We start from the raw sequence: 24,273 nt of genomic DNA on the forward strand, positions 1-24,273 counted from the left end.
ACACTCACACAGAACTACAAACATGCACTTGACTTGTATAGCACACAATTAAAGTGAGAAATTATATAACCCGATTAAAAAGAAATAATTCACATTTCTACGATTCTTGTATCCTACACATAAGGGGTAACAGCCTTTTGGCTATCATAGGCAACGCCATCTATTAAATACAACTTTCATTGTCTCTATTTCAGAGTGTCTCCACAGACCTGCTGAATGAATTAAAAATGTGTTTGGAGACACTGCATCACAGCAACATGTCCGGTTAGAGGTGAGTTAAACTCACACTTTGCCCTTTGTTGTAAACTATTTAAATGATGATCGCAGTGTTTTTTAAATTATCCTCAGTTTACACTTTCATAGGAAATCCAAACAACGATGACAGGATTCTCAAAAGCGAGGGAACATATGATGCAAGAAAGAGAGAACTTCTCCCTGCAGGTGGCTGAAATGGAAAATGCTCTCAAGGAAGCAGAAGCTCTCTTGCTGTAAAAGTTCTAATGTCCCAATTACAAATTAGTTAAGTAGTTAAAGTATTGATCCATATTGTATGTTTTAATGTTTGTGTGACTGAAACTTAATAAAATATTCTTTATCTAATTCTTATCAAATTTTCATATTTAAAATGGTCAAATGATGCTTCAGAAACATTATTTGTACTTTTCTGTGAATAAATAAAGACATTTGATCAGTTGCGGTTTAGTCTTGAACATGTCATTTTAATAATCATGTTTTTCTATTGTAAATCTGTCTACTCGTTTTATAATTAACGACATGAAACATACAGCCTTTTCAGATCCTCAATGAATGAACATTTGAAAACCAAAGTCTGCGCCTAAGAAAAGAAACAATGTAATATTAAAGTAACTTCCCGATGCACTAGTGTATGTCAGAACTGACTGACTTATTATTTAACCAGTACACTTCTTAATACTACTCGCTGACTGCAAGCTGATCAGCGCCCCACTTTAATCCCACGTATGTCTTGTCGGGGTTTGAAGTTGACGTAGGGGTTCTCACTGCTTTGAACGGTGCCGATGCTGGCTGCGCTTCCATTACCACTGGTTGGCTCTCTCGAGTTACTGGTTTTACAGTAGTAGATGAACAGGAAGAAACCTGCCAGGCAAAGAAAAAGATGCTCACTAATATGGACAAGTTGAGCCTTATGGAATGTATTTTTAGTTTAATTTACACTCATTGCTCATGTAGGTGGGTTTTTACCTTCGGTCATCCAATCTTAAACAGATTTACTTTTCTTATAATACAACAATGTTGTAATAACCACTTAAACACAGTAACTGCGGTTAGCTTTCAAAAAGCAATGAAATAGTTTTTGTGTGTGCATTGAACAACTATTGTGGAGCAACATTATCATTCATGCGTCTGCTTCTGGAATTGATGCTAATGAGAGCTGGAAGAGACCAACACGGTTACGTTGCAGGCTATAAAGTCGTGCTTTGAGAACTGCAGATGCGGTGGATGATTGACAATACAAGCAACACATTCCCATGCATTCATTTTGTTACGTTCCTCGACTAAAGCCATATATATATAAATATAAATTACAGCAGTTTTATCTAGCGAGTTAAGTAATACAAAAACACCTACAGTGCATCCAGAAAGTATTCACAGCGCTTCACTTTTTCCACATTTTGTTACGTTACAGCCTTAATCCAAAATGGATTAAATTCATTATTTTCCTCAACATCCTACACACAACAACCCATAATGACAAAGTGAAAACTGTTTTTTGCAAATTTTTGCAAATCTGTTAAAAATAAAGAACGAAAACATAACATGTACATAAATATTCACAGCCTTTGCCATGACACTCAGAATTGACTTTTGCAACCTTAAGAGAAGGCGGGCGCACGTTCGCGTCGCCTCTGTCGACTCCAGGCGTCAGCTGCGGTTCACGCTTCCATCCGTCACGACATCACGGTCATCAAATCCCAGGCACGTGCACAGATAGAGACCGAGTGGTGCTCAAGCACCAGCCCCTTTGCCCTGGATGAAAAAAGTGCCCTTTTTGATCGAGACACATTTTTTAAATGCATCCGTATTTAAGAATAAAAGTTACTCTCTCTGTCATAAACTCACCCCAAATGTGATTTGCTATCCGACGGGGCATTTATTTGAGTTCTTGTGAGAATTTAACCCCGACATGCTCCGCGGCACTCACGAGCCCCCCCCCCCCTCCCGCCGCCGCGCCCCTCCCTCCTCCTCCTCCACTTCCTTGCTGCTTATGCTTCAACTCTGTCAGAATTATTTTTTTGGCAATGGGTGCCCTTTTTTTAGGTTTGAGCACCTGCCCCCCAAAATGTCTGTGCACGTGCCTGTCAAATCCACAAAACCTCGGCTGTCAGCTGTTCGCACTAAAAGGTGCCAATCAGTGGAAGAAGGGAACAGGGAAGGAGGGTAAAGACGTTTGCATAAATCAATACGTAATGGCGCCGCCAACAGGTGATCGTGATCGGTCTGCATCATCGTCTTCTTCAGGGCTTTCAAGTGGCAGGCACGTGGCGAAGAAAAGACAGGCTGGTGGAATAAGAACCGGATAATGAAATAATAGTAATCAGATGTGCGTCTGTTTTTACAACTCCTTGGTGCACTCACTGAGATTATGTGCTTGCACGAGGAAGAAAAAAAGAGGATTAAATTATCCGTTAGAAGACGTTATTACATTATCAGTTAATTACATTAACATATTTGATCACATTTTGTTCTTGTCCACGGACTATAAAACGGACAGATAATTGCTTTATGCAACACACACACACACACACACTTTCATTCAATAAATGGACAAATAATCTCAGTGACGTGTGCCAGGAGGGCCTCTGACAACATCTGAGGCCTGAAGGATTGGCCGTAAATTCATTTACTTCATCTTTTGTGTTCTGTGCTGCGCGGAGGGGAATAAAACAGACGAGTGGAAATAAATCCACGTCATGTTTTAGTGCTCCTTAAACAGCCTCACGACTGTTGGCCTGGTCTCACAGTTGGTTTGCTAACAAATATGTGAACAAATGACCAAACACATTTTTTTCTAACAAATGTTCAATACTAATTAGTGTTTATACACACAGAACTAATTATGAAAACAAGATTAGACATGAAGAGTTGGTTCGTGCGGACTTCGAGGAAACAAGTGGCATTGTGTGCACATACAAAATGTGTTTGTACAACGTTTATTGCTGAAGAAACGAAAGGAAATACAAAGTTTGGCAACGATGAGAAGCTTTTTCTCCAAAGTTCAAGCTGAGATGAGTCAGACTTTATGCTGTTGATCCAATACTGTAGCTATTTCATTAATATTAAGCCTGAAACATGAACATGTATTTGCCTCTGGCACATATCAGCCATCTGGGGGGAGAGTGAAAACAGCAGTGGAAGCATCTCGGGAGTGTAGACTTTAGATAAAAATAGCATCTAGCATTTTATTATCTTTGATGTTTCCATCTACAAAATGTCCAACGGCAAGAAAGAGTTGCGCCACGCGAGGTAAAACCCCCTTAACCTTCCAGCCGCTCGCCGTCTCTAGTGTGAAAATGTGCCTCGATTGATCGAGTCAATTACAACGAGGCTGGTTTCACAGGGTTGTGTTGCTTCTGCTCTCAAGTAAGCAGTCGATGGATTTCACAGATTACTTCAGGCCCAGATTAGTTCAACTGCAATTTGGAAGGCCTAATAAAGGGGAAGAGCATCTTAGACATCACTGTAGGTACACACATCCTTTCATCCGCCTCCAGGAAAACTACAAACACACACACACACACACAGTGTGGGGGCAACAAGGAGACAGTAGAACGTGTGCGATGATCGCAGTTTTAAAAACAGATAATTAATGGTATATGTATATATATTAGGGCTGTCAGCATTAACGCGTTAATCTATGCGATTAATTTGGCCGCGATTAACTCACTAAAATATTTTAACGCAATTAACGCAACTTTGTTTACTTCCGGTGTGCGTTGAAGTTGTTGCATTCCTCTGAGTGTCAAACCACGGCAGTGCGGTTTGACACTGTTTCCGTTTTTAAAACAATTATTTCTCCGCGAAAATACGGAGCAGAAATAAATTTAAACTCCTGGATTAATAAATCGCGATTAATGAATATCAAAACGTGCGATTAATTAGTTCATTTTTTAAAATCGATGGACAGCCCTAATATATACTTACATACACACGAGCAGCCATTAGCATCCGCTCACCGCCTCCGTGAAGCTGCGAGGTGAGGTCAAAGGTTACACGTCTCACGTATTCAGCCATCAATGAGATTCTTCTCTGCTCGTAATACCCTGAAGCGTTCTTTTAAATACGTATCCCAGTGATTTATTAGATCAACTTGCGATTCTTTTCATCAGTCTAATTCTACGTATAAAGAAAATGAAATATATTTTCAGATTAGTCGCAAATTTGCTTCTCAGGATTTTTGCTTCTAAAATGCCAGATGGATTCTTCCCAAGCAGACAATGGGCATGGCACTACGAGTTATTAATCAAACGGAATCAAAACACTGTGTTGAGAACCCACTCAACATCTTATTTACATCACTCCCACGCACATTTACTGCAGAGAAATGTGGCTTGACGTTGCCTTAAATGCCTCGAAATAATTACACGAAATAAACTCAGTCTTACAACAGTAAATCAACAGAACGCGTACTCAAAATACAAGTAAATTTAACTAAAATGTTGTAAACTAATATGGCTTTTGCATTTAGATGAAAGAGGAAATGGACAAACAATGTTTTTGGGAATATTCTCATTGAAGACACTGGAATACAAAATGTGTAATTTTTAATAACGATCATCGTTTTTCGGGCACGTGAACCCACAATTCCAGAGAAAATCGTAACTTCAAAATATTTAGACCCTTTAAAAATAAATTCTCTGCTTTTTGTAAACATCGTTTTTTTACTCCTCACGTACCACAATCTGCTTAACGAGAAAATAACCACTTCAAACAAAGTCCTATCAATTTTTCAAAATTAAAAACGGCACTAAGATGTTTAAGCTTTAGAGTCTGCTGGAAACAAACATATTCCTTCAATTTGTGACAACGCCGTTTATTTCAGGAACAGAGGGTTAAAGTATCGTTAAAAGTCCCACAAGGCATACATTCAGTGTCACTGAGCAGCAAAACACAACAAAGAGCTTCAGGTTATACCAACTTACAAAATGGTTTACTTGGTTTTTTTGCCTTTAATGTTAAGAAAAGTATTGACAGAGGATAAATCAAATAAATTATTCACTAATGTGCAGCTGCATTTGAAAATTAAATCTGGGCAACGAAACGTCCTCTACGGCCCACCGCCACAAAAAGAAGAGTAAAGTCCTCAGAGGATGGAGAGTGCTCCAGTTGAACTGCACTCCAAACAAAAGCTGAGCCAGCAGAAGGTTGTCGCCTCGCCCTCCAGTGGAGGAGCGGTCGGCGTCGGGGCCGACGACTCGGCCCGCGGTCCTCAGGTCACAAACTTGTTCTTGGTGTTGGAGCCGCTCTTCGTGGCCGTGTCTGCGTGCGACTGGTACCCGATGATCACTTTTGGCGGAACGCCTAATCTCTCTTTATATATGCTCCTGAAGAAGAACAAAAAAAAGGCAAAAAGAAACACATTACATTTCGGCAAATACTTACAGAAAAACATTTGCCTCTTTAACGTGCATATCCGTCGCTAAGGTTATCGGCATCACGGCGTCCTGCTGATGCAAAGTTAGCTGGAGGCCGTACCACACATCATGATACAGGTAGGTACTCCGTCCAGGTGACGAGGGACAGAAAGAGGGCTAACATACAATTGGGCCAGACTTGTGGATATTTTCGTTACTATGACTAAATGCGTTGTTGTTCTTTTTGACATCCTAAAGATTTGTCATAAACGAGTGGTGCATCTTCAGGTCACCCGATGTGCGTTATGGCGTCCTTGTTTTCGTAGTCCGTGGTCCACACGGCTATTTTGTCTCCTTTGGCTCGGACGTTGATGACGGCGCCGCACACGTCGTCGCCGTGGCTGTCAAACGCCTCGCCCACGAGACACATGAGCTGGAGGGACACACAGACGCCTGGTTATCGGGCAGCAGTCACAAACCGACGGGCCGTTCCACCGCCGACATTTAGACTCTTCACAGAAGGAGAAGCGCAGGTGTGAGCAACAACAACGGCTCTGGTCACGTGTCCACGATGTGCACAATGACCTGCAACCAGAGCCGCAAAATGGAATTAATATCGTTTACACCTGTGCTTTTCCTGCTGTGATGCGACTAAATGTCTCCCCTGAAAAAGGCCAAAAGAAATGACATAATATAGTTGTCCCGGTTACATTAACCGGACGGAGCGTACCGTCTCCAGCCAGAAGCGATCCAGGTCTGCCCGACGCTGCTGCTTCGACAGAGTGATGAGCCAGCGGCCACCGCGGCGGTTGCGTCCATCCTCCCACATGGGCTCAATCCCATCCTTCAGCCACAGGAAAGGTCAAAGCTCGCAACACTAGGCACCCCCACGTATCCATAACGAACAACGGCTTTGATCCACCACGGTTCCCTTCAGGTCAGGGTCAGTACACATCGCGTCTCCACGAAGCAGACCGTTAAGGGTCATTGTTGTTGCTCTCTGGATTATTTACTAAACTTCAATTTCATGCACGCTGACCCAAAGGAGGAACATTAAAATATGCTTTGCTTATTTATCTAAAAGCAAGAAGTGAAAAAAAATTCCAATTATTGTCCGTTTGGAGAAATGATTTCCACAAAAGAACAAACATGCATTAATAAAAAAACTGTTCATTATGGAGAAAAAAAATGCACCCGATAAAGTTATTCACTTACAGCGTTTGTTAATTTGAGTGGACACACTTTTACCAGACAAGCAGCAACCTTTCAATCCGCCGTTTGTAACCGTCTATCATTTATGACCGATGAGATCGGGTTTCAGTCTTGACCGACGCGAATAACTCTTTCCTCATGAGCTCTTTTGTGGTCATCAGAGAAGATGAAGTGCAGTCCGACTTGCTGCCATTAACTGGGATAAACGGTGTTGTGATGCCCAATGGGCAGATGCATCACTCGTGATGGAGGGCCAAAGTCAGCACGACTCTCATAAATGAATCGCTCATCAGGTCACGTGACTTCATGTTCGATACGCTTGGTTCCTTTGTGATGGATAGCGTGTGCTCCGACCACAACAACATTACGTTTTCATTTCTGCTCTTACCTTCAGACAGTCTAAAGTCATTATCCTTTATTTTGTTTTCGTCATCTAAAGTGGCTATTGACCACAATTCAAATATATGATTGTATTTATACTTCAATATAGAAACATAATGGCATTAGGAGTTCTAATGATGCATTTATAAGCTGCTCAGATGGCGTTGTCATTGACGTTGACCCAATACTCCGAGTAGTGCTTGAACGCCTCACAATGCAACCTCTGCCGACGCGACCAGCGCTCCGCTCCGGAGAGGCCACGCGCTGCCGGCAGCAGGCCAGTCACCGGTGACTCAGAGCAGCATGCGAATGAATAACATAAGAAGCGTGTGATTAAGTTAGCTGGTCCAAATGTTTTGAGGTTGTTCGACGCCTTATTTTGGACACATTACAAGCTTTGGGTCTTCTTTGCCCGTGCAGAAGAACTTCCACATCAACCACATGTGCAGCTTTAAAACTTTCGATCAGCTGCCGGTCATTCGACGACAGAAACATGGATATCTATCGACAGCGGAAGGGTTGATGGACCGATTTGAATGGATAGGTCAAATATCAAAAAGGATGCAATAAGCTTGCTTACCTTAAACAGCGAATAGTCGCAGCCAGACATCAAGTTACTCGATAGCTGAATGTGATTGTATAATCTGGAAAGGAGGAGGAGGGGAGGGGGGTTAAGTTCAACAGTAAACTTTTGGCAACCTGGCTGAAAAACTTTGTGAAATATTAATTCAGTTCACGCGATACGAACAACCGATCATTGATCCCGTTTTACACGAGATGGACCGGCAGGAACTAAATGAGTTGTATGCCTCCGCCAACCAGTCAAGTTGAAGTTTGCATCCACGTCTTTCCAAAATGTCATCACTTCATTAGATGTTGAATTTTAATATGAATTTGAGAGTTAAGGCCAAAAAACATGTTTTATGATTTCACAGTAACCTCGATCTTTCGCTCCCATCAAATTTGAATTAATTCCCTCCAGGCGTTCATGAGATATCCCGTTCAAGAGAAAAAATATATGACATTGTGCCTCCATCCAGAAGGTGAAGCCCTCACATTAAAATGTCCCCAAACCCAATTTTCCCCAAAGTGGTGAAACCAATTTTATTATGAATGGGTCTGACGGCTTTAGTGCAGTCACACACAGCAACGGTTGACTTACGCCCAGAAGTCTTCCACAGTGTCAAACTTTGAGATCATGCGGAGGTTGGCCTGCCATGTTTTGCTTTTGTCGTTCTTGAAAAACCAAAGAGCCCACCTGCAAATTAAAGAGTTAGCACGAATCAGCTGAATGGGTTGCCCTCAATAGCAGCGTTGCTCATTGACGACTCGTTTCACTGGAGGAAATTCACACATTTCCTGATTAAACTGTTGCACTTAACATGAGATACTTGTGAGTCTGTGAAAATAAAGGAAAAGAGGAGAAAAGAGGTCGTCTTACTTGTTTTGTAGTGGGTGCTTGATGTGAGATTCAGGACTCAAAACCTTTGGAATTATTGTTTCACAGTTTTCCTTTTCAGGATTAGCAGGAACTGAAGTTGACAACTAAGAAAAGAAGAAAAAGTACAAAGATGCAGAAGAAAGTAAAAACAACAGTACGACAAAGGAGACGTTAGCAGATAGGGAGAACACTCGGGACACAACACCTGTGTCCTGAGTGTCCATGCAATATTTTGTATTTCCTCCCTTTTTCATAGCTCATCTTTTACCTCTTGACTTCTGTAATGCTTCCGTGTATTTTTATTTGGCACGACTAAATTCTTCTTTAGAAAATAAAAATGTGACGTTTTAAACGCTGTCCATGAGAAGAATGATAAAGCCTCATGCATGATGTTGGTTTTGGCCACAAATTAAGCGTATACATTTACAATTGTAGTTACCCACTACACCAAATACAATCAAGCAGCTATGCTCAGTCCTAGGTTCACTATATCCGGGTACACTACCTCAAAATTGACTTCTACTTTTTGAGTGGAAGACATCTTTACACAAAGAAGCAATCATTGCAAGTTCAGTTTCAAGTTGTATGCAATACTTTCCAGTAAAATGCCAAATTTATAGCCGTAATTCGGCAAAACGTAATTCTTGGTCGGGTATTACTTTGCCCTTAATGCCACGTGGCTGGTTGTCGAAGTTCCCATCAAACAGTTCGCCGACAGACGTTACCGTTCGCAGCGCGTGCGTCCACTCATTCATTCATCAGAGCTCGCGCCCAGGGTACCGACCGAGTTAACCGTCGACACGGTGTTTCAACCGGGCGCCGTTCCCCCTCGTTGACGCTAAAGCGAGCAGCTGTCGTATCATTAACGTTAACGTCGCGAATCGAGCAACTGGCGTAATTTAATCTGCTGCCTAGTTTAACGGTGTTTGGCTCGCGAGTTGCGTTAGCGTTACCTGTCAAAGGTAACCGGAAGTTTTAAAGAATTTAACGTTACCGCGTGACGTTCTCAGCCCCCTCGTTTTAACAGTAATAGTGCAGAAAAAGCTCAGCTTCTGGAATTGAAGCCCGAAATGAGTGAAGTAAACCAGAGCTACAAGTGTGTGGCGCACTCACCACCAGAGCGCTCGCCATCTTCTGGAAGTCTCATAAAAATATTTTGGCGTGTGTTAAAATACCTGATTGGACCATCTGGTACTCTGAATGACGCATGCGCAATAAGAAGGCACACAGGGGTCCAATCCCAATGTCCCCCCAAGACCTTCAAACCCTGAACCCTGAGGGATAAACTGACGTCACCTGGTAAATGATTGAGCGTGAGGCTGTAAGAGCCTGAACTTGTGTAAATATGAATGAGACAGCACTTAACCATGACTACAAAGACAAATAATGTGTACAATTGTGGGTATTTATTTTATACTCTTTATATTCCCTGATTTGAACGACTTCCAGCTCTTTCAAGTCATTTCAAATAATCTATTTACTCGTTTGTCAAAACAGCTTCAATGAAATGTTCGATGAATAATCTGGATACAAATATATATAATTTCTTGCATTCCTCTGTTTTTATGTTCCATCTTAAATCCTTAATGTTGTGTAAATGTAATTTATCGGGCTGAACACCCACGTGTTGTCCTCTTTGTTTACCTTTTTTTGTATGTCTCATTCTTCCATTGGTATATGCGTGTTTAATTTAACATTGCTATGCATTGTGGGTAATTCCCTTTGGCGAAGTGAAGTTATATGGATAGATCCAATTAAAAAAATTATTATAATGAAAATGTGTACAAGTGATGAACTCCAAGCAATATTGTAGATACATGTGGTCTCACAGCCACATTCCTGATGGTGACGTCAATGCGCTGCTTGTTGTCCGTGTAACCCAGAGAAAAGTCTGAAAGATCTGCTAAGTACACACAAACAACCCCTCACACAGCAAAAGTCTCTTCTATATGGTAAAACTACAAGGCACATGAAATTACATAGTGAAAAGTGATATATTTTGGCAAAAAGTATTCATATTTCTGTAACTGCGTGTCTCGAATTGCACATATACCGTGGTCTGTACGTTGGAGGCCAGCTAGGAGTGCAGGCAGCAGAAAGTAATATTTGTATACGAAAGCTGGATGATTACTATGCTGCATTTTGGTGTTGTATTGCAAAATACATCAAATAAATCCAAAGTCCATTTTAAGTCTGTATACCACCCGTGCTTATAGGCGGAGTATATTATTGTGTCCATAAAAAGTAAACATATATTCAACAATGTGCAGGCTTAGTGGACATGTGGACTGATAAACCACCTGATGGTGATTCACATTCATGAGGTGCGCACATGAGGCAACAACAAGCTTTTACTCAGGATGAAGCGTGTGATCCCATCAGGCCGTGGTATGCTTTCTCAGACTATGATGTACATTAAAGTACGATTTAGTCCTTTTTTAAGGGATTTATTCTAAACAGCTTCACTGGAATATTTGGTTTTCTTTTATATTGCATTTTGTAGAACATATTCATACTGATCATCATATTGTATACTATTTTAATGTGATAGTGTCTGGCAAGAGTTTTTTGGCTAAACTCTCTTATTTAAGGGAATAAGGCACAAATGTGGTACCGGACACTTTAATTAAATGCTGTTTTCATGCTATGAAGTGAGGAACGTGGGCTGAAAGAGACTCATTGTCGACTGAGAGGAGCAACCACATGCCTTTATGTATAAATGTTAAATTCTCTTATAAAACATCACACCAGTCAGCTAATGAGCCACAAAAGGAAAAGCAGTTTAATTCAAATTTCAATTGTTTTTTAAGTGACACTTTTTTTCATTCTGCTGTTAATGAAAACGATGTTCTAATACTGAAAGTGATGTCATCAAAACAAGTGCAGAGAAATATATCAAGTGCTTCAACTATGAAAGGAGATTGTGAAAAGGCCGGATGTGAAGGTCGAGGTGTTGGGCACTTCAGAAGGTCAGAACGGTGCGGATACTGCAATGAGACAACAAAAACAACACAATTTACAAAACAGAAGAAAACTAGAACGGGCACTCAGTAGAGCGCATACCTTCGCATATCACAAGATTGGGCATTGAATTATGAACATTTTGGCTTTACTTTGCATGCCAATTGGATAAAAATGTACCTTTTAAAATGTTGACCTTTTTATGACCTTGACCTTTGACCCGATCGATCCCAAAATCTAATCAAATGGTCCCCGGATAATAACCAATCATCCCACCAAATTTCATGCGATTCGGTTTAATACTTTCTGACTTATGCGAATAACACGCACGCACGCATACAAATACACGGCCAAAACATTACCTTTTGCATTTTCAATGCGACGGTAACTAGATAATTATTCACTGACGACATAAATGAATCATTCTCACCTTTTTCCAGCATGCATGAGGTCAAATCCCTCATTGATCTGGTCAAAGGGCAGGGTGTGGGTCACAAACTCATCCACCTTCAGCTTCTTGTTCATGTAGTCCTCCACCAGTTTGGGAACGCTCTCCACACTCTTCCACCCTGGGGGTGAATATCACAATCGGTTAAATTACTCACATTTTTCATAAAGAGGAACATGAACTAAATTGAACTCATGTTTTGCCAAAAGGCCTTGGGCAAGGCACTTATTCCCCAAAGTGAAAACGATAGAAACAGCTGCTTAAACTTAACTTGGTAGAACAAACAAACAGAAATATCAGAGATGAGAACTTCAATTATATTACACGATGAAGGTTAAATAACAATACATGCCTTTTGCAGCTGTTCCATAACCACCTCAAGGCTAATTAAATACCACTAAAAACACAAAATGTTTTCATTAGAAAGCAATTCACCATTTTCTGGTCCAATTCTCAAATGGTAGGTTAAGCTCAAGTTCAAACCCTGCTTAAAAACTTGTCATAACCTTTTGCCTAATAAAGTGGATGCTGAAGAATGTCTTATAGTAGAGACTTGCATCAGGCTTTGACCTTACAGAAAGCTGGAACTGCAGCCAGAGCACATTACGCCCATTATAACGAGTCATTATGCAACGCAGTCAGTCACCTCCGAAGGCTGTGCCCTTCCACACTCGGCCCGTCACCAGCTGGAAAGGTCTCGTGGAGATCTCCTGTCCGGCTCCGGCTACGCCGATGATGATGCTTTCGCCCCATCCTTTATGGCAAGACTCCAGAGCAGCTCTCTGAAATAATTGCCAAATTAGGAAAACTGTTTCACGTGTTGCGAGCGAGATGACGGGTTTACAAAGTGGATTCAAATTATTCTTCTTCGTCACATGCGTGTGTATGAAGTGTCTCACCATGATTTGCACATTTCCGATGCACTCAAACGAATAGTCCACGCCCCCGTCTGTCATCTCCACCAGAACCTCCTGGATGGGCTTGCTGTGGTCCTTTGGGTTCACGAACTCAGTGGCTCCAAACTCCTTCGCTTTCTCAAACTTCTCGGCGTTGATGTCCACGCCAATGATCCTGGTTGCCCCGGCAACCTTGCAGCCCATGATGACAGCCAAGCCGACAGCTCCGAGGCCAAATATCGCGCATGTGGAACCGGGCTCAACCTGAGTGTGCATGAGCGAGAACACAATGTGAGAAAGTACCGCTGAATAATTTTGCATATCACAAATGTATGATGAGGGAACTTTAAAAGCCGTTTCAGGCGCCGTGGTCGTGTTAAATTTAATTATACAGATATCAGAGATGCATTTTATGGTGCACTACAATGGAATGTCTCCCTTTAAAAAAAAGATCTGATTCAAGTATCATATCACATCACATCATATATGTAAAGATAGCAATACATGTTTTGTTTAATTTATAATCATTTGTATATATTTTTTTAAAGAAAAGACATTTTCGGGGTGAAACTAATGTCACAGCGAAAAAGATGAATAAAAACTAAAAAACACCCGTGGCAACAATTCCTTTTCACATCAGATCTGCATGATTAATAAGGGTGACCCATTTCAGATTGAAGCTGACAAACAATGACAAAGTAGTCATCTCGCTTCGTTGTGTCCTTTGGGGCGACACTTGGTGACAAACTCATTCAGCTTAACGAGCTTTAAATCATCTCACTTTAGAATCAAACTGCTCTTAAGAGTGAGCGGGATAGGGTTACATCACAGACTGTGTTATTGGTTTCTGTTATTGTTGTAGTTCTATGCATGGATGCCATCTTTTTTTATTTCCGCTTCTGCACTTTGTGATTTGTAAAAATGAATATATTTCTATTTCAAAAGTGAGACCATTAACAGCGCTCATGGTTTTAAAATCAGGCGGAGTTGAATTTGTAATCGACCAGCTCTGGGCTGCAGCCGGTGACACCCACCTTGGCGGTGTTCAGAGCAGCACCGTAGCCTGTGGAAATGCCGCATCCGAGCAGGCACACTCTATCCAGCGGAGCCTTCTCGTTCACCTTGGCCAGAGAGATGTCGGCCACCACGGTGTACTCCGAGAAGGTGCTGGTCCCCATGAAGTGAAACACTTGCTTCCCCTTGCAAGTGAAGCGTGAGGTGTTGTCAGGGAGCAGGCCTCGGCCCTGTGTTACTCTGCGAGGGTGAAAAACACAGGGGAGAATATTTATTTTCATGCATGTACGATGAAACTCAATAGCTCTGTACTTCAAATGCAGGGCAGGTGGAGGCTCAAACTAATGATGACCGAGCTTTGATTTGGTTGCCCTGGGGTGGGGCACCTGGGGCTGTGAGTTAAACCATTGAGGTTGAAATTTCTACCTAAGAAATATATATATATATATATTTATAGTCGTTTTACCCATTCAGTTTGATCATTAAAGCCGGATAGTCTTTTCCAGGTCTGACAGCATTACCTAATTTTCTGGCACAGGTTGGTCTTGGGATTCTTGCAGAATTTGCATTCACCACACTGTGGCACATACAGCGGGACGACGGTGTCACCTAGGTCAAAGAGAAGTGGGACTAATTATGACGTACCGAAACATCAAATAAAAAGCTACTTATTCACAACTAATTTAAACATCATGTTTGGCAGCTCCATACCGGTCTTGAATTTGGTGACGCCCTCACCAACGCTCTCAACGGTTCCAGCGCCCTCGTGGCCCAAGATGACAGGGAAAAGTCCCTCGGGGTCACTCCCACTCAGGGTGTAGGCGTCCGTGTGACACACCCCCGTGGCGAAGAGCTGAGAGGAAGGGTGTCATTTAATCATCTTAATTACCGTACGTCATTCCTCAAATATCAAATCCAAACATGTCTATCTCAAAACGTAGGCGGGGCCATGCGTGATTCTTCCAGTGTTATTCCTGCCTCTTAGAATTTAATAAAAATAACACAGAAGACCGACACAATCTCAATAGCATTCATGACAGATATACAATGGTTTGGTTTACCTTGATGCGAACTTCATGGGCTTTGGGTGGAGCTACCTCCACCTCCTCAATGGAAAGAGGCTTCCCAGCCTCCCAGGCAACAGCTGCCTTGCACTTAATGACCTGAATGCAAAAAAACAGTATGTTGTTTCTAAATAAAAAAAATAAAAAAAACAAGAATTCCAAAAAGTAATGAAAACTGCATTTGTGGGTTGACAGAGTGATTGAGTGAGTGTGTGTGTGTGTGTGACTAACTGGTGAGGTTCAGCTGCACAATGCACTTTGCCTCTAAAGGGGGGGGGGGGGGGGGCGTTCTGCTGTAACACCATGAACCCAATAAAGCTTTTTTTCAGTTACTTCAGATTTTTGATATGTTTAATAAAGAGAGAGAGAGGTGGCCACGATTTGCAAACAATAAGTTTCCTGGTTTCCTCAACTCGTCCGATTTGAACGTCGCTCTCAGGACTGCAGCAAGTTGCAGCACGCCAATTGCGAATGGCCAAAAGAGCCTCGTTTAGTCGTGAAAGAGGGATTCTTTGCACTTGTTCATTCCCCGCGCGCTGATTGAGAGAACGTTGCTTCTGTGTTCATGCGTCGTTTTAAGTTGAAATGTTAGTAAGTTAAAATGTGCAATGCGCAAGTGGGAAATGTACTTACTTTTCCAGCTGTCTCCATGTTTCCTTCTTCTGCGCGAGGAAGGGCGGTGCGCTGCCGTAAAGGAGTTCACTTCCGGACCAATGAGCAACGAGGACATGTGGTGGCGGCACGACGCATGCGCGGAACAGAGAACACGTTTCACACAGGGTTTGAAAATATGACATGATCTGCCTCTCAGAGCCTTATCCGTTCACATCTGAAAGTTATGTATGAGGCTAAGTTTATAAATAAGAGTTAAACTGAACTCCAAACTCAGGTAAACAAAACGTCACCTACCTCAATTAAATTTATGAACATGCTAATCCTTTATTGAATCTCATGTTATATTAGGCACAATATGTCACATAATTCATTGAACATATATACACACACACCTTTGCATGTTGAACCATGATTAACTTTAACCCTTCAAGTGACGTATGCAAGACCATAAGTGTCAGTGTGTTATTGTTTACAGAATAGATAAACTTCAAATGAATCACAAAACACATTTGAGCGGACAAGGACTTTAGAATATTCCAACTGCACTGTTTTACTTCTCTCCCTTTTCCTCACCCTGGGATGCCACTCGTCTACAACAAAGACCTGATAATATTAAACAAAGACACAGGTACAAAGCACCTTTTAATCAAGGCCAAAAAAGTGTGACAACGTTTTGCTGAGGACTTTACAAACATGGCGTATTAAATTGTTTACAATCAACAGGAGACAATGAACTCCTACATCGGAGGAAATGAATCGATGGAATTTTGTGAATGTAACTATTTGTCAAAGTACAAACTGTCAGGGCCAAACATTTGAATAAAATCAGGATATTGATATGCCTGTTCACAAAGGAACCCGATGACTCTCCCAGGCTGAAAGGTCCCCGTTATGTTACACACAAGCATACGCATGGACCTTTTAAATAAGAATCACCCATCACATAGTCAGACGTGGTACAAAAATAAAAAACGAGGGAAAATCCAGTCACGTTCTTCAATTAGAGGCAATGTCTATAATCCGAGTCCAACAGGCCAGGCACCATCACAGAGCGCAGTCGCTCTGCTTGTGTGGCACAAGATGAGGATGAGACCGTCACAGCAGACCACCACCATCACATTATCTCGAGCCTACAAGTAAAGAAAAAAAGAAAGAACAAAGTACTTCTACAATAACATGTATATTTGAAGAACATTGCAAAAAGGACAAACCTCTGAATCCACGTCCTCCTCCATCTCCCCTCCCTCCTCTGAAGCCCCCACCCCGGCTGCCGCCTCTAAATCCTCCACCTCGCCCACCACCAAATCCTCCACCCCGTCCACCCCCGAATCCTCCACCACGGCCACCTCGAAAACCACCTATGAAAAAAAGACAGAATTAATCAAACCACTCGTATGAGCTGTGCATTTAGGCACAAACACTTTAAATTCTTAAAACTGACTGAAAATGTTAGCACAAGTGGCCGAGATGGAATTTATTTATCGTAGGCTACACATTTATCAACAGGATTAATGAGACAGGGTCTGGTTCACCCACCGCCTCTTCCTCCTCGGCCTCCTCTTGGTGGACCCTTCTCTCCCGGCGGCCTGGGGAGGAATCTGTGCAGCGGGAGGAGCTTCATTGGATCGATATAAAACTAAAAAGGACAAGTTGTAAATCACATGGAATGTAATACACGGGGGCATCAAGCTTATCCAAAGCATGAAAACACACTTCAAAATGTAAAAAAACAACATTTTTATACCTTCTGCATTTTCTTAAATGAAGACGCCTTCATGTTATCAGAAAGTTTGATTGAAAAATACTGCAAAGATGGGTTAAGGAATCAACGGGACTTTGAGCAACAACGACATTCGTTCCACAGAGGTTGAAGTTTACTTTGTACACCACGGGTTTTTCCACAGACTGAAATAACGACAGAGGAAAGGATACAAATTCCCGGATCTGGCCGAAGATCTCGTCCACCTTCCCGATTTGCTCCTTGTTTTCCAAGTACACGGGGGCGTTGAAGTAGGGGACTTTGTTTTCCTCCGTCGTACACTTGACCACGATGTCATCTTCACACGGATGCACAAACTCTCCCAGTCCTGAGTGGAAACGACAGCGGACGGTGAGTTGGGCGTACGATGTTCAAATGCGCTCCGCTTGCAACTTGGCACATAAAGCACAGTTCGTGAATGCTGCTGGGACATTAAAAACAGATGCAATGAATTATTGAAGAAAGAAATGGCAACAAATCATGAAAGGAGTTAGGAAAATATCTTTTCCCAGACAGGTTTCAAACCATGTAACCCGTGAGGCCATTTGTCTGTATTATAGACTACCAAATAAGGTTTAAAAAAAACCAAAAGTGCAGCGTGAGCTTATTTCTAGGCCCTACCAACATTTGATAAATTAACAGTGTTCAGAAAAACTTAGGCCTAGTCATGCATAGTGTTTGGACGTTGGCATGAAGAGTTTGAAAAGGTTCTCAGTGTTTCCCCTTCCATTATAACAGGGCTGCGGCCCGCCACCCTGTACACCTCGGGGAAACACTGGTTCTCAAATTGGTACTTTTCTGTTTTTATCAGCACTCGTCGCACAGGGGACGTTCCAGTCCTCCATGGCTCAGTGCGCAGTGCTGCGGGTTGATCCTGGAACTGGGCCCCAAAACACGACGTACAAGCAGCGCTGGTTTGACCATCTTACCCACGACATGTTCTGGAGGACCGTAGTCTTGCTGCCGGTTGAATCCACCTCCTCTGCCGCCTCCGAATCCTCCACCTCCTCGGCCTCCTCCGTATCCTCCACCGCCTCCTCTGCCTCCTCCATACCCGCCTCCTCCACCTCGGCTAAATCCTCCACCGCCTCCTCCTCTGCCTCCTCGTCCACCTCCACCTCTGAAAGACATTCTTCTGCGAAAACCTGTGCGAGAAAGAGAAGTCAAAAACAAAGCAAAGAAGGCAGACAAACACGTGAACTCGTGGTTGTTTGAACGGAGCAATGGGCGACACATCGCTTAGCTAACATGCTAGCTTAATGTATTCATTAAAACTACACAATCCTGCCGCATTCCCATCCACAAACCAACCCGTTATGTATTTACTTCCAAAATATAAACGTAGAAAAGTCTATAACTTAATTTACACGCAGATAAAGCCTATTGCTCACAAAGTCGATCGGCAAGCTGCAGCTATTCCCGAGGACAGACTTCCATGCGATGACAACACGTGTGACCAAGCGCTGCCGTAAAGGCGTTCACCAGTATCGGAAAGTGTCGTAAAGTCCAGCCCCTTGCGGCTGTTCGCGTCATATTTAAAGGAGCAGACGCTCATCCGGTCACGACGTTATTTTGTGAGACACGGTAATGCGTGCATGTGTAAACACTTCAATGATGTTATTGTTTGTGTGTAATTGCAGGAAAATTAATGAGTACACATCACTCAACGATACCACGGATCAAGTAAGGAACTTTATATATATATATATATATATATATATATATATATGATATGATATGATATATACCTTCATTCGTCCCACAGTGGGGAAATTTCAAAAATCACAGCAGCGGTGCACATCAGAGCATCAATACAAATAATTATAAAACACAAAACTAAATACTAAAAACTAAAAACTAAATACTAATACTAATACTAAATATACAGGGGGAAAACAAAGTAAAGTGCTGAGTAGAGTAAAGTAAAGTGCTGAATAAAGTGCTGAGTTTGCCAGGATCTCCAGCGATCTACTGCAGTTTGTTGTGCAGCCTGACAGCATATATATATATATATATATATATATATATATATATATACAGGACTGTCTCAGAAAATTAGAATATTGTGATGAAGTTCTTTATTTTCTGTAATGCAATTAAAAAAACAAAAATGTCATGCATTCTGGATTCATTACAAATCAACTGAAATATTGCAAGCCTTTTATTCTTTTAATATTGCTGATTATGGCTTACAGTTTAAGAAAACTCAAATATCCTATCTCTAAATATTAGAATATCATGAAAAAGTATACTAGTAGGGTATTAAACAAATCACTTGAATTGTCTAATTAACTCGAAACACCTGCAAGGGTTTCCTGAGCCTTGACAAACACTCAGCTGTTATAAATCTTTTTTTTTACTTGGTCTGAGGAAATATTAAAATTTTATGAGATAGGATTTTAGAGTTTTCTTAAGCTGTAAACCATAATCAGCAATATTAAAAGAATAAAAGGCTTGCAATATTTCAGTTTATTTGTAATGAATCCAGAATGCATGACATTTTTGTTTTTTTAATTGCATTACAGAAAATAAAGAACTTTATCACAATATTCTAATTTTCTGAGACAGTCCTGTATATATACCTTTTTTTAGAGGTAAAATATAATACGATTGTTGATGTTGATGTTGTTGTTGCTGCTTGAGGTCTTGTGTATTCCGAAAACTAGTTTGATGTTTAACCCATTCTGTACCTCTAAACACACACACACACACACACACACACACACACACACACACACACACACACACACACACACACACACACACACTCAGTGTCACCTACAACCTGCCCACAACCAAGCAAGTTCACATGACGAGTTTATTATATTCTCCCTCAGGTGATCAAATGCAAGACAGCCGTTGCATGGGAGCCGAAGAAGCGTCTGTCCGTTGAGGATGTGGAAGTGGCCCGACTGAAGGCCCATGAAGTCCCCATCAAGGTCAGCTGATCGTCCCGAGTTTGTCTGGAATTCAAGAAAATACGAATATACTATTGGTTGTAAACCGACGTACACCCCAAACATTCCAGTGGTTACAGTCGTTTATTTTTCAGTGGCAATCACTTGAAGTTGATGGTGTTAAACTGTATGACCAGAACTAATGGGAACAATGTTCCCACATACACAAATTAACCAAGATTAATACTTGTATCACTCACATGGATGTGACTTGCATGTCTGAACTCTAAAACAAATCAGTGCAGGAAGAACTGGTGATCATTACACGGTTCACACATGGTTCAACACTATTGCGTTTTCATGCTGTTTAACTGCTCAGTGTTTCCAATTCCGTCCCAATCTGTGGCTTCCAGGGCGATTACACAAGTGGGTGTCATGGCTGATGGCACGAGCTGGTTATCTTACAAGGGCCAGCAGGTGTACCAGTGCCTTGGCGTCGGTTCTTTCTCCCGGTACACGGTACTTTCCGATATCTCGCTTGTGTGTCTACTCGGCTGTGGCGTCTCCACCGGTTACGGTGCTGCTGTTAACGCATGCAAAGTAAGAGGATAAAGATCTGCCAGATACTTGATACTCAAATTCATAACTCTGATGTGGAAGCTGCTGTTCATTGGAACAAGAGGTACGCAACACATTCATAAATATGTATTTACACAACAGCTTTTTTTTATTTTTTATTGTTGAACCCATTATAAACACACTTTTTTACTATCTGAAGGAAACCATCGTGGTTGTTGGAGGACATTTTTAACAAATGGGAAACATGAGTGTATTTCGTGAGTTAGAAAAAAATAATTATATATTCTACTCATTCAGTTTTTTCTCGATACATATTTTTTCGCCTATTGATTTAGACAAATACACATTTTGTGGAAGAGACTCAATGTGTAGAAATGATGTGTAAAACAGAACATCTGGGAAGGGAGCGAACCTTTTTGGAATATTTTAAGATTGCTTAATATCAACGAATGTGTGAACTCTTAACTGAGAACAAAATAAAAGTGGGCACACAATTAAAATAATGACAGAGCGTTTTTGTGTTCCGGATGCAAATTAATTAATTTCAAATACTCCAGCTAATTTTTCAAAATGTAAGCAAGGTTAGTGCAAAGTGAAGTTCAGATTTCTTTCCCAAATCAGGCGTGAAATAATCAAGCCAATGATGCTTAACAATCTTATAAAAATCTGAATAAAATGGGCCACAACGAGGTAAAATTGGAGAAAAATAGTTTGTATAATTATGTCGAGAACAATAAAGGCAAAATATAAACCATATAAAAGTTATCTTTGAATGTGAAGAAGTGATCTCATCAGACATCGAACAGCTTTTGGTTTGTCCGACTCCCAACATCCAGTTTGAAAAAAGGTTCCTCGTGTGCCGTGTTTGCGCTGGGAGCTGTCGAGCTGGCCTCCGTCACGGGCCGCCGGGCTGCTGAGGCCGAAAGGATCATCGCGGTCGATGTCAACCCCCGACAAGTTTGAGAAAAAGCCCAAATGTTCCAAGCCACTGGCTGTGTCAACCCCCAAAGATCAGAGCAGGCCCATCCAGGAGGTTCTGCTGGAGGTGACGGACGGCGGGCTGGACTACGCTCTGGAGTGTGTCGGGAGTCCGGATGTTATGGAGGGTGTTCTGTTCAGAAACGCTGAGCGCTCGAGTCGGTCCAGTAGGAATCCTCTGGTCTGTGCGGTGTCATTGTGAAGCAGTCGGAGCACACTGGCATCATAAGAGGTCATGCACAGACTAAATATGGCACAATTGCACTTTTTTTTAACACAATTTGCAATTGTGCAAATGTCAAATTGGATTTAGAAAATGTAGTAAATACATTTTTAAAAGGAGTATGAATTATGACCACCCACGTGTTGTCTTGGCCTGCTGCGCTGGAGTCCACAACCGAGGGCTGGGGCACTTCCGGTTGTCATTGGTGCGTGGACGGAGACGATGAAATGATCCCGATGGGACGCAGCTTGAAGCCGGGGACATATTTTGGAGGTGAACTTATAAAGACTAAATTTTTATTGTAAATAGTGTGTACTTGTTGCCCTTGCACATTCCTGCTGAGCATGCCACTTTCATTTCACTGCACACCCTGTGTGTGTATGTGACAAATAAAACATCTTGAATCTTGAATCTTGTTAGTTCATGCAACAACAAAAAAGAAGAGATGTGTGCTCATTATTGCTAAGAATATTGATGGTTAAAAGACGGCCAAAGAGCTTAAAGTGACCAGATAAAAAGGTTAATGTTGTCCGCTTTTGCTCGGTGAATGACTCCAGAATGAATCGGTCATCTTAATTTTTTCGACATTGTTTGCAGCTGGAGTTTGGATGAAAGTCTCACACAATCAAAAAGGTGATGGTGTCTTTCTTGAGTCACGAACAACAGGCACACAACGACCAATCACTGAGAAGTAGCATGTTGCGTGGCTGCATTGCATCCCGTTAGCTAACGGGATGAAATGCAGCCACGCAACATGCTGCATTCTAAGTAAGGCAAGAGGCCTCGGTTTATAATATTCATATCTCGCACTTTGCAATGCCCAGCATGGAAACCATACGCTCACATCGGATCAAAAGTAACACGTCTGCACCCGTTATCTTGACATAGGAAACACAGGAAATCACAAAGTGAAAATGAGGCACACTTCTGATAGGCAGCGAACATCTAACATATCTAACACCATTGGAGTATTCTAATGATGTTTTTCTAATGAAGAATCGTGAACAAATTATGAGGAAAATCCTGTCTTCTGGGCTCATTAATGTGTGCTATATTGAGGTCCATAAAGACTTTGTTTTGTTATCGTTTGTGCCGAAATTGGTGGACGACTACATGAACAACTAGAATGGGCACTCGGTAGAGCGCATACCTTCGCATATCACAAGATTGGGCATTGAATTATGAACATGTTGGCATTAGTTGCATGCCAATTGGATAAAAATTGACTGTGCGATGGTAAAAATAAGATTTTGACCTTTTCATGACCTTGACCTTGACCTTTGCCCCGATTGATCCCAAAATCTAATCAAATGGTCCCCGGATAATAACCAATGATCCCACCAAATTTCATGCGATTCGGTTTAATACTTTTTGTGTTATGCGAGTAACACACATACAAATAAATAAATAAATAAATACACGGCGATCAAAACATAACCTTCCGCATTTTCAATGCGAAGGTAACGAGCTGAAGCTGGATGAGTTCATCACCCACAACCTCCCGCTGGACCACATCAACAGGGCCTTTTGAGTACATGAAAAGTGGGCAACGATTCACACACAGCATTTAGTATCTGAGAAAGAAATAACTTTATTGTGGTTTTTTAAAACGGGAACATCTTGGAAATGTAATAATTTGTTTGCAACTGCAAATTAGTCAGCAATGCATGTGTGATTATTCTTGATGATTATGTTGTCTCTGTCGGCTGCAACTAGCTGTTGCTTTCATTATTAATGAATCAGATTGATTTTCGTGATTAAACGATTATTTGCTTATCCATTAAAATGGAAAATTAAAAGGTCTTCAAATATCTTGTTTTACCCAAAACTGAAAGATAAAAAAGAAAAGAAAATGCAAATATTCACATTGGAGTAGCTGAGATTGTTGTTGCTTTTTACTGACTCAAAATAATCAATCAATCAATATATACCGAGTGGAAGTTACCCGTACAATATGTTATTATACATACATTTTTTTTCTATCCGTACTATCATCAGTCTGTGGAAAGAGGAGGCTACACCTGCAGTGACTATCATTTAAATACAATTTTTTTTACATTGCATACATTGTGGGAAATTCTCTACGGTATTTTTCTTAAAAGATGTTGACGCTTGAGTTATTTTTCTTGCTCGACTTTGTAGCATAACGCTCCTTGGCCACTAGATGGCGCACTCATATCATGTAAAAGCTCC

At 41.5% G+C, this 24,273-nt stretch overlaps 3 protein-coding genes across 5 annotated transcripts; all 3 read right to left on the reverse strand.

The window, feature by feature from the left end:
• Positions 1-4,785: 4,785 nt before the first annotated feature.
• LOC130209855 (eukaryotic translation initiation factor 4E-1A) lies at positions 4,786-10,755 on the reverse strand. Of its 2 annotated transcripts, none has more exons than XM_056439748.1 (7): positions 10,700-10,755; positions 8,647-8,750; positions 8,368-8,463; positions 7,786-7,849; positions 6,343-6,456; positions 5,906-6,045; positions 4,786-5,582 (listed from the first exon to the last, which is right to left on the reverse strand). In XM_056439748.1, the coding sequence occupies exons 3-7, from the start codon at positions 8,403-8,405 to the stop codon at positions 5,468-5,470; spliced, it is 471 nt and encodes a 156-aa protein (XP_056295723.1). In that variant the 5' UTR covers positions 8,406-8,463; positions 8,647-8,750; positions 10,700-10,755; the 3' UTR covers positions 4,786-5,467. The 2 variants fall into 2 exon arrangements, with proteins under 2 accessions (XP_056295723.1, XP_056295722.1); XM_056439747.1 differs by lacking the exon at positions 10,700-10,755 and adding an exon at positions 9,760-9,848.
• A 647-nt stretch (positions 10,756-11,402) lies between these two features.
• Positions 11,403-15,731, reverse strand: LOC130209851 (alcohol dehydrogenase class-3). The gene is made up of 9 exons (XM_056439739.1): positions 15,663-15,731; positions 15,027-15,128; positions 14,677-14,818; positions 14,487-14,574; positions 13,986-14,205; positions 12,955-13,215; positions 12,702-12,837; positions 12,038-12,176; positions 11,403-11,633 (listed from the first exon to the last, which is right to left on the reverse strand). The coding sequence occupies exons 1-9, from the start codon at positions 15,678-15,680 to the stop codon at positions 11,609-11,611; spliced, it is 1,131 nt and encodes a 376-aa protein (XP_056295714.1). The 5' UTR covers positions 15,681-15,731; the 3' UTR covers positions 11,403-11,608.
• A 542-nt stretch (positions 15,732-16,273) lies between these two features.
• Positions 16,274-18,856, reverse strand: gar1 (GAR1 homolog, ribonucleoprotein). Of its 2 annotated transcripts, XM_056439746.1 has the most exons (7): positions 18,795-18,856; positions 18,333-18,548; positions 17,577-17,731; positions 17,389-17,448; positions 17,181-17,280; positions 16,856-17,002; positions 16,274-16,774 (listed from the first exon to the last, which is right to left on the reverse strand). In XM_056439746.1, exons 2-7 carry the CDS (start codon positions 18,532-18,534, stop codon positions 16,764-16,766), a joined length of 675 nt encoding a protein of 224 aa, XP_056295721.1. In that variant the 5' UTR covers positions 18,535-18,548; positions 18,795-18,856; the 3' UTR covers positions 16,274-16,763. The 2 variants fall into 2 exon arrangements, with proteins under 2 accessions (XP_056295721.1, XP_056295720.1); XM_056439745.1 differs by having other exon boundaries at positions 18,333-18,825.
• Positions 18,857-24,273: the final 5,417 nt, after the last annotated feature.

The sequence above is a fragment of the Pseudoliparis swirei genome, chromosome 19 (assembly GCF_029220125.1).
Source record: "Pseudoliparis swirei isolate HS2019 ecotype Mariana Trench chromosome 19, NWPU_hadal_v1, whole genome shotgun sequence".
Taxonomy (NCBI): domain Eukaryota; kingdom Metazoa; phylum Chordata; class Actinopteri; order Perciformes; family Liparidae; genus Pseudoliparis; species Pseudoliparis swirei.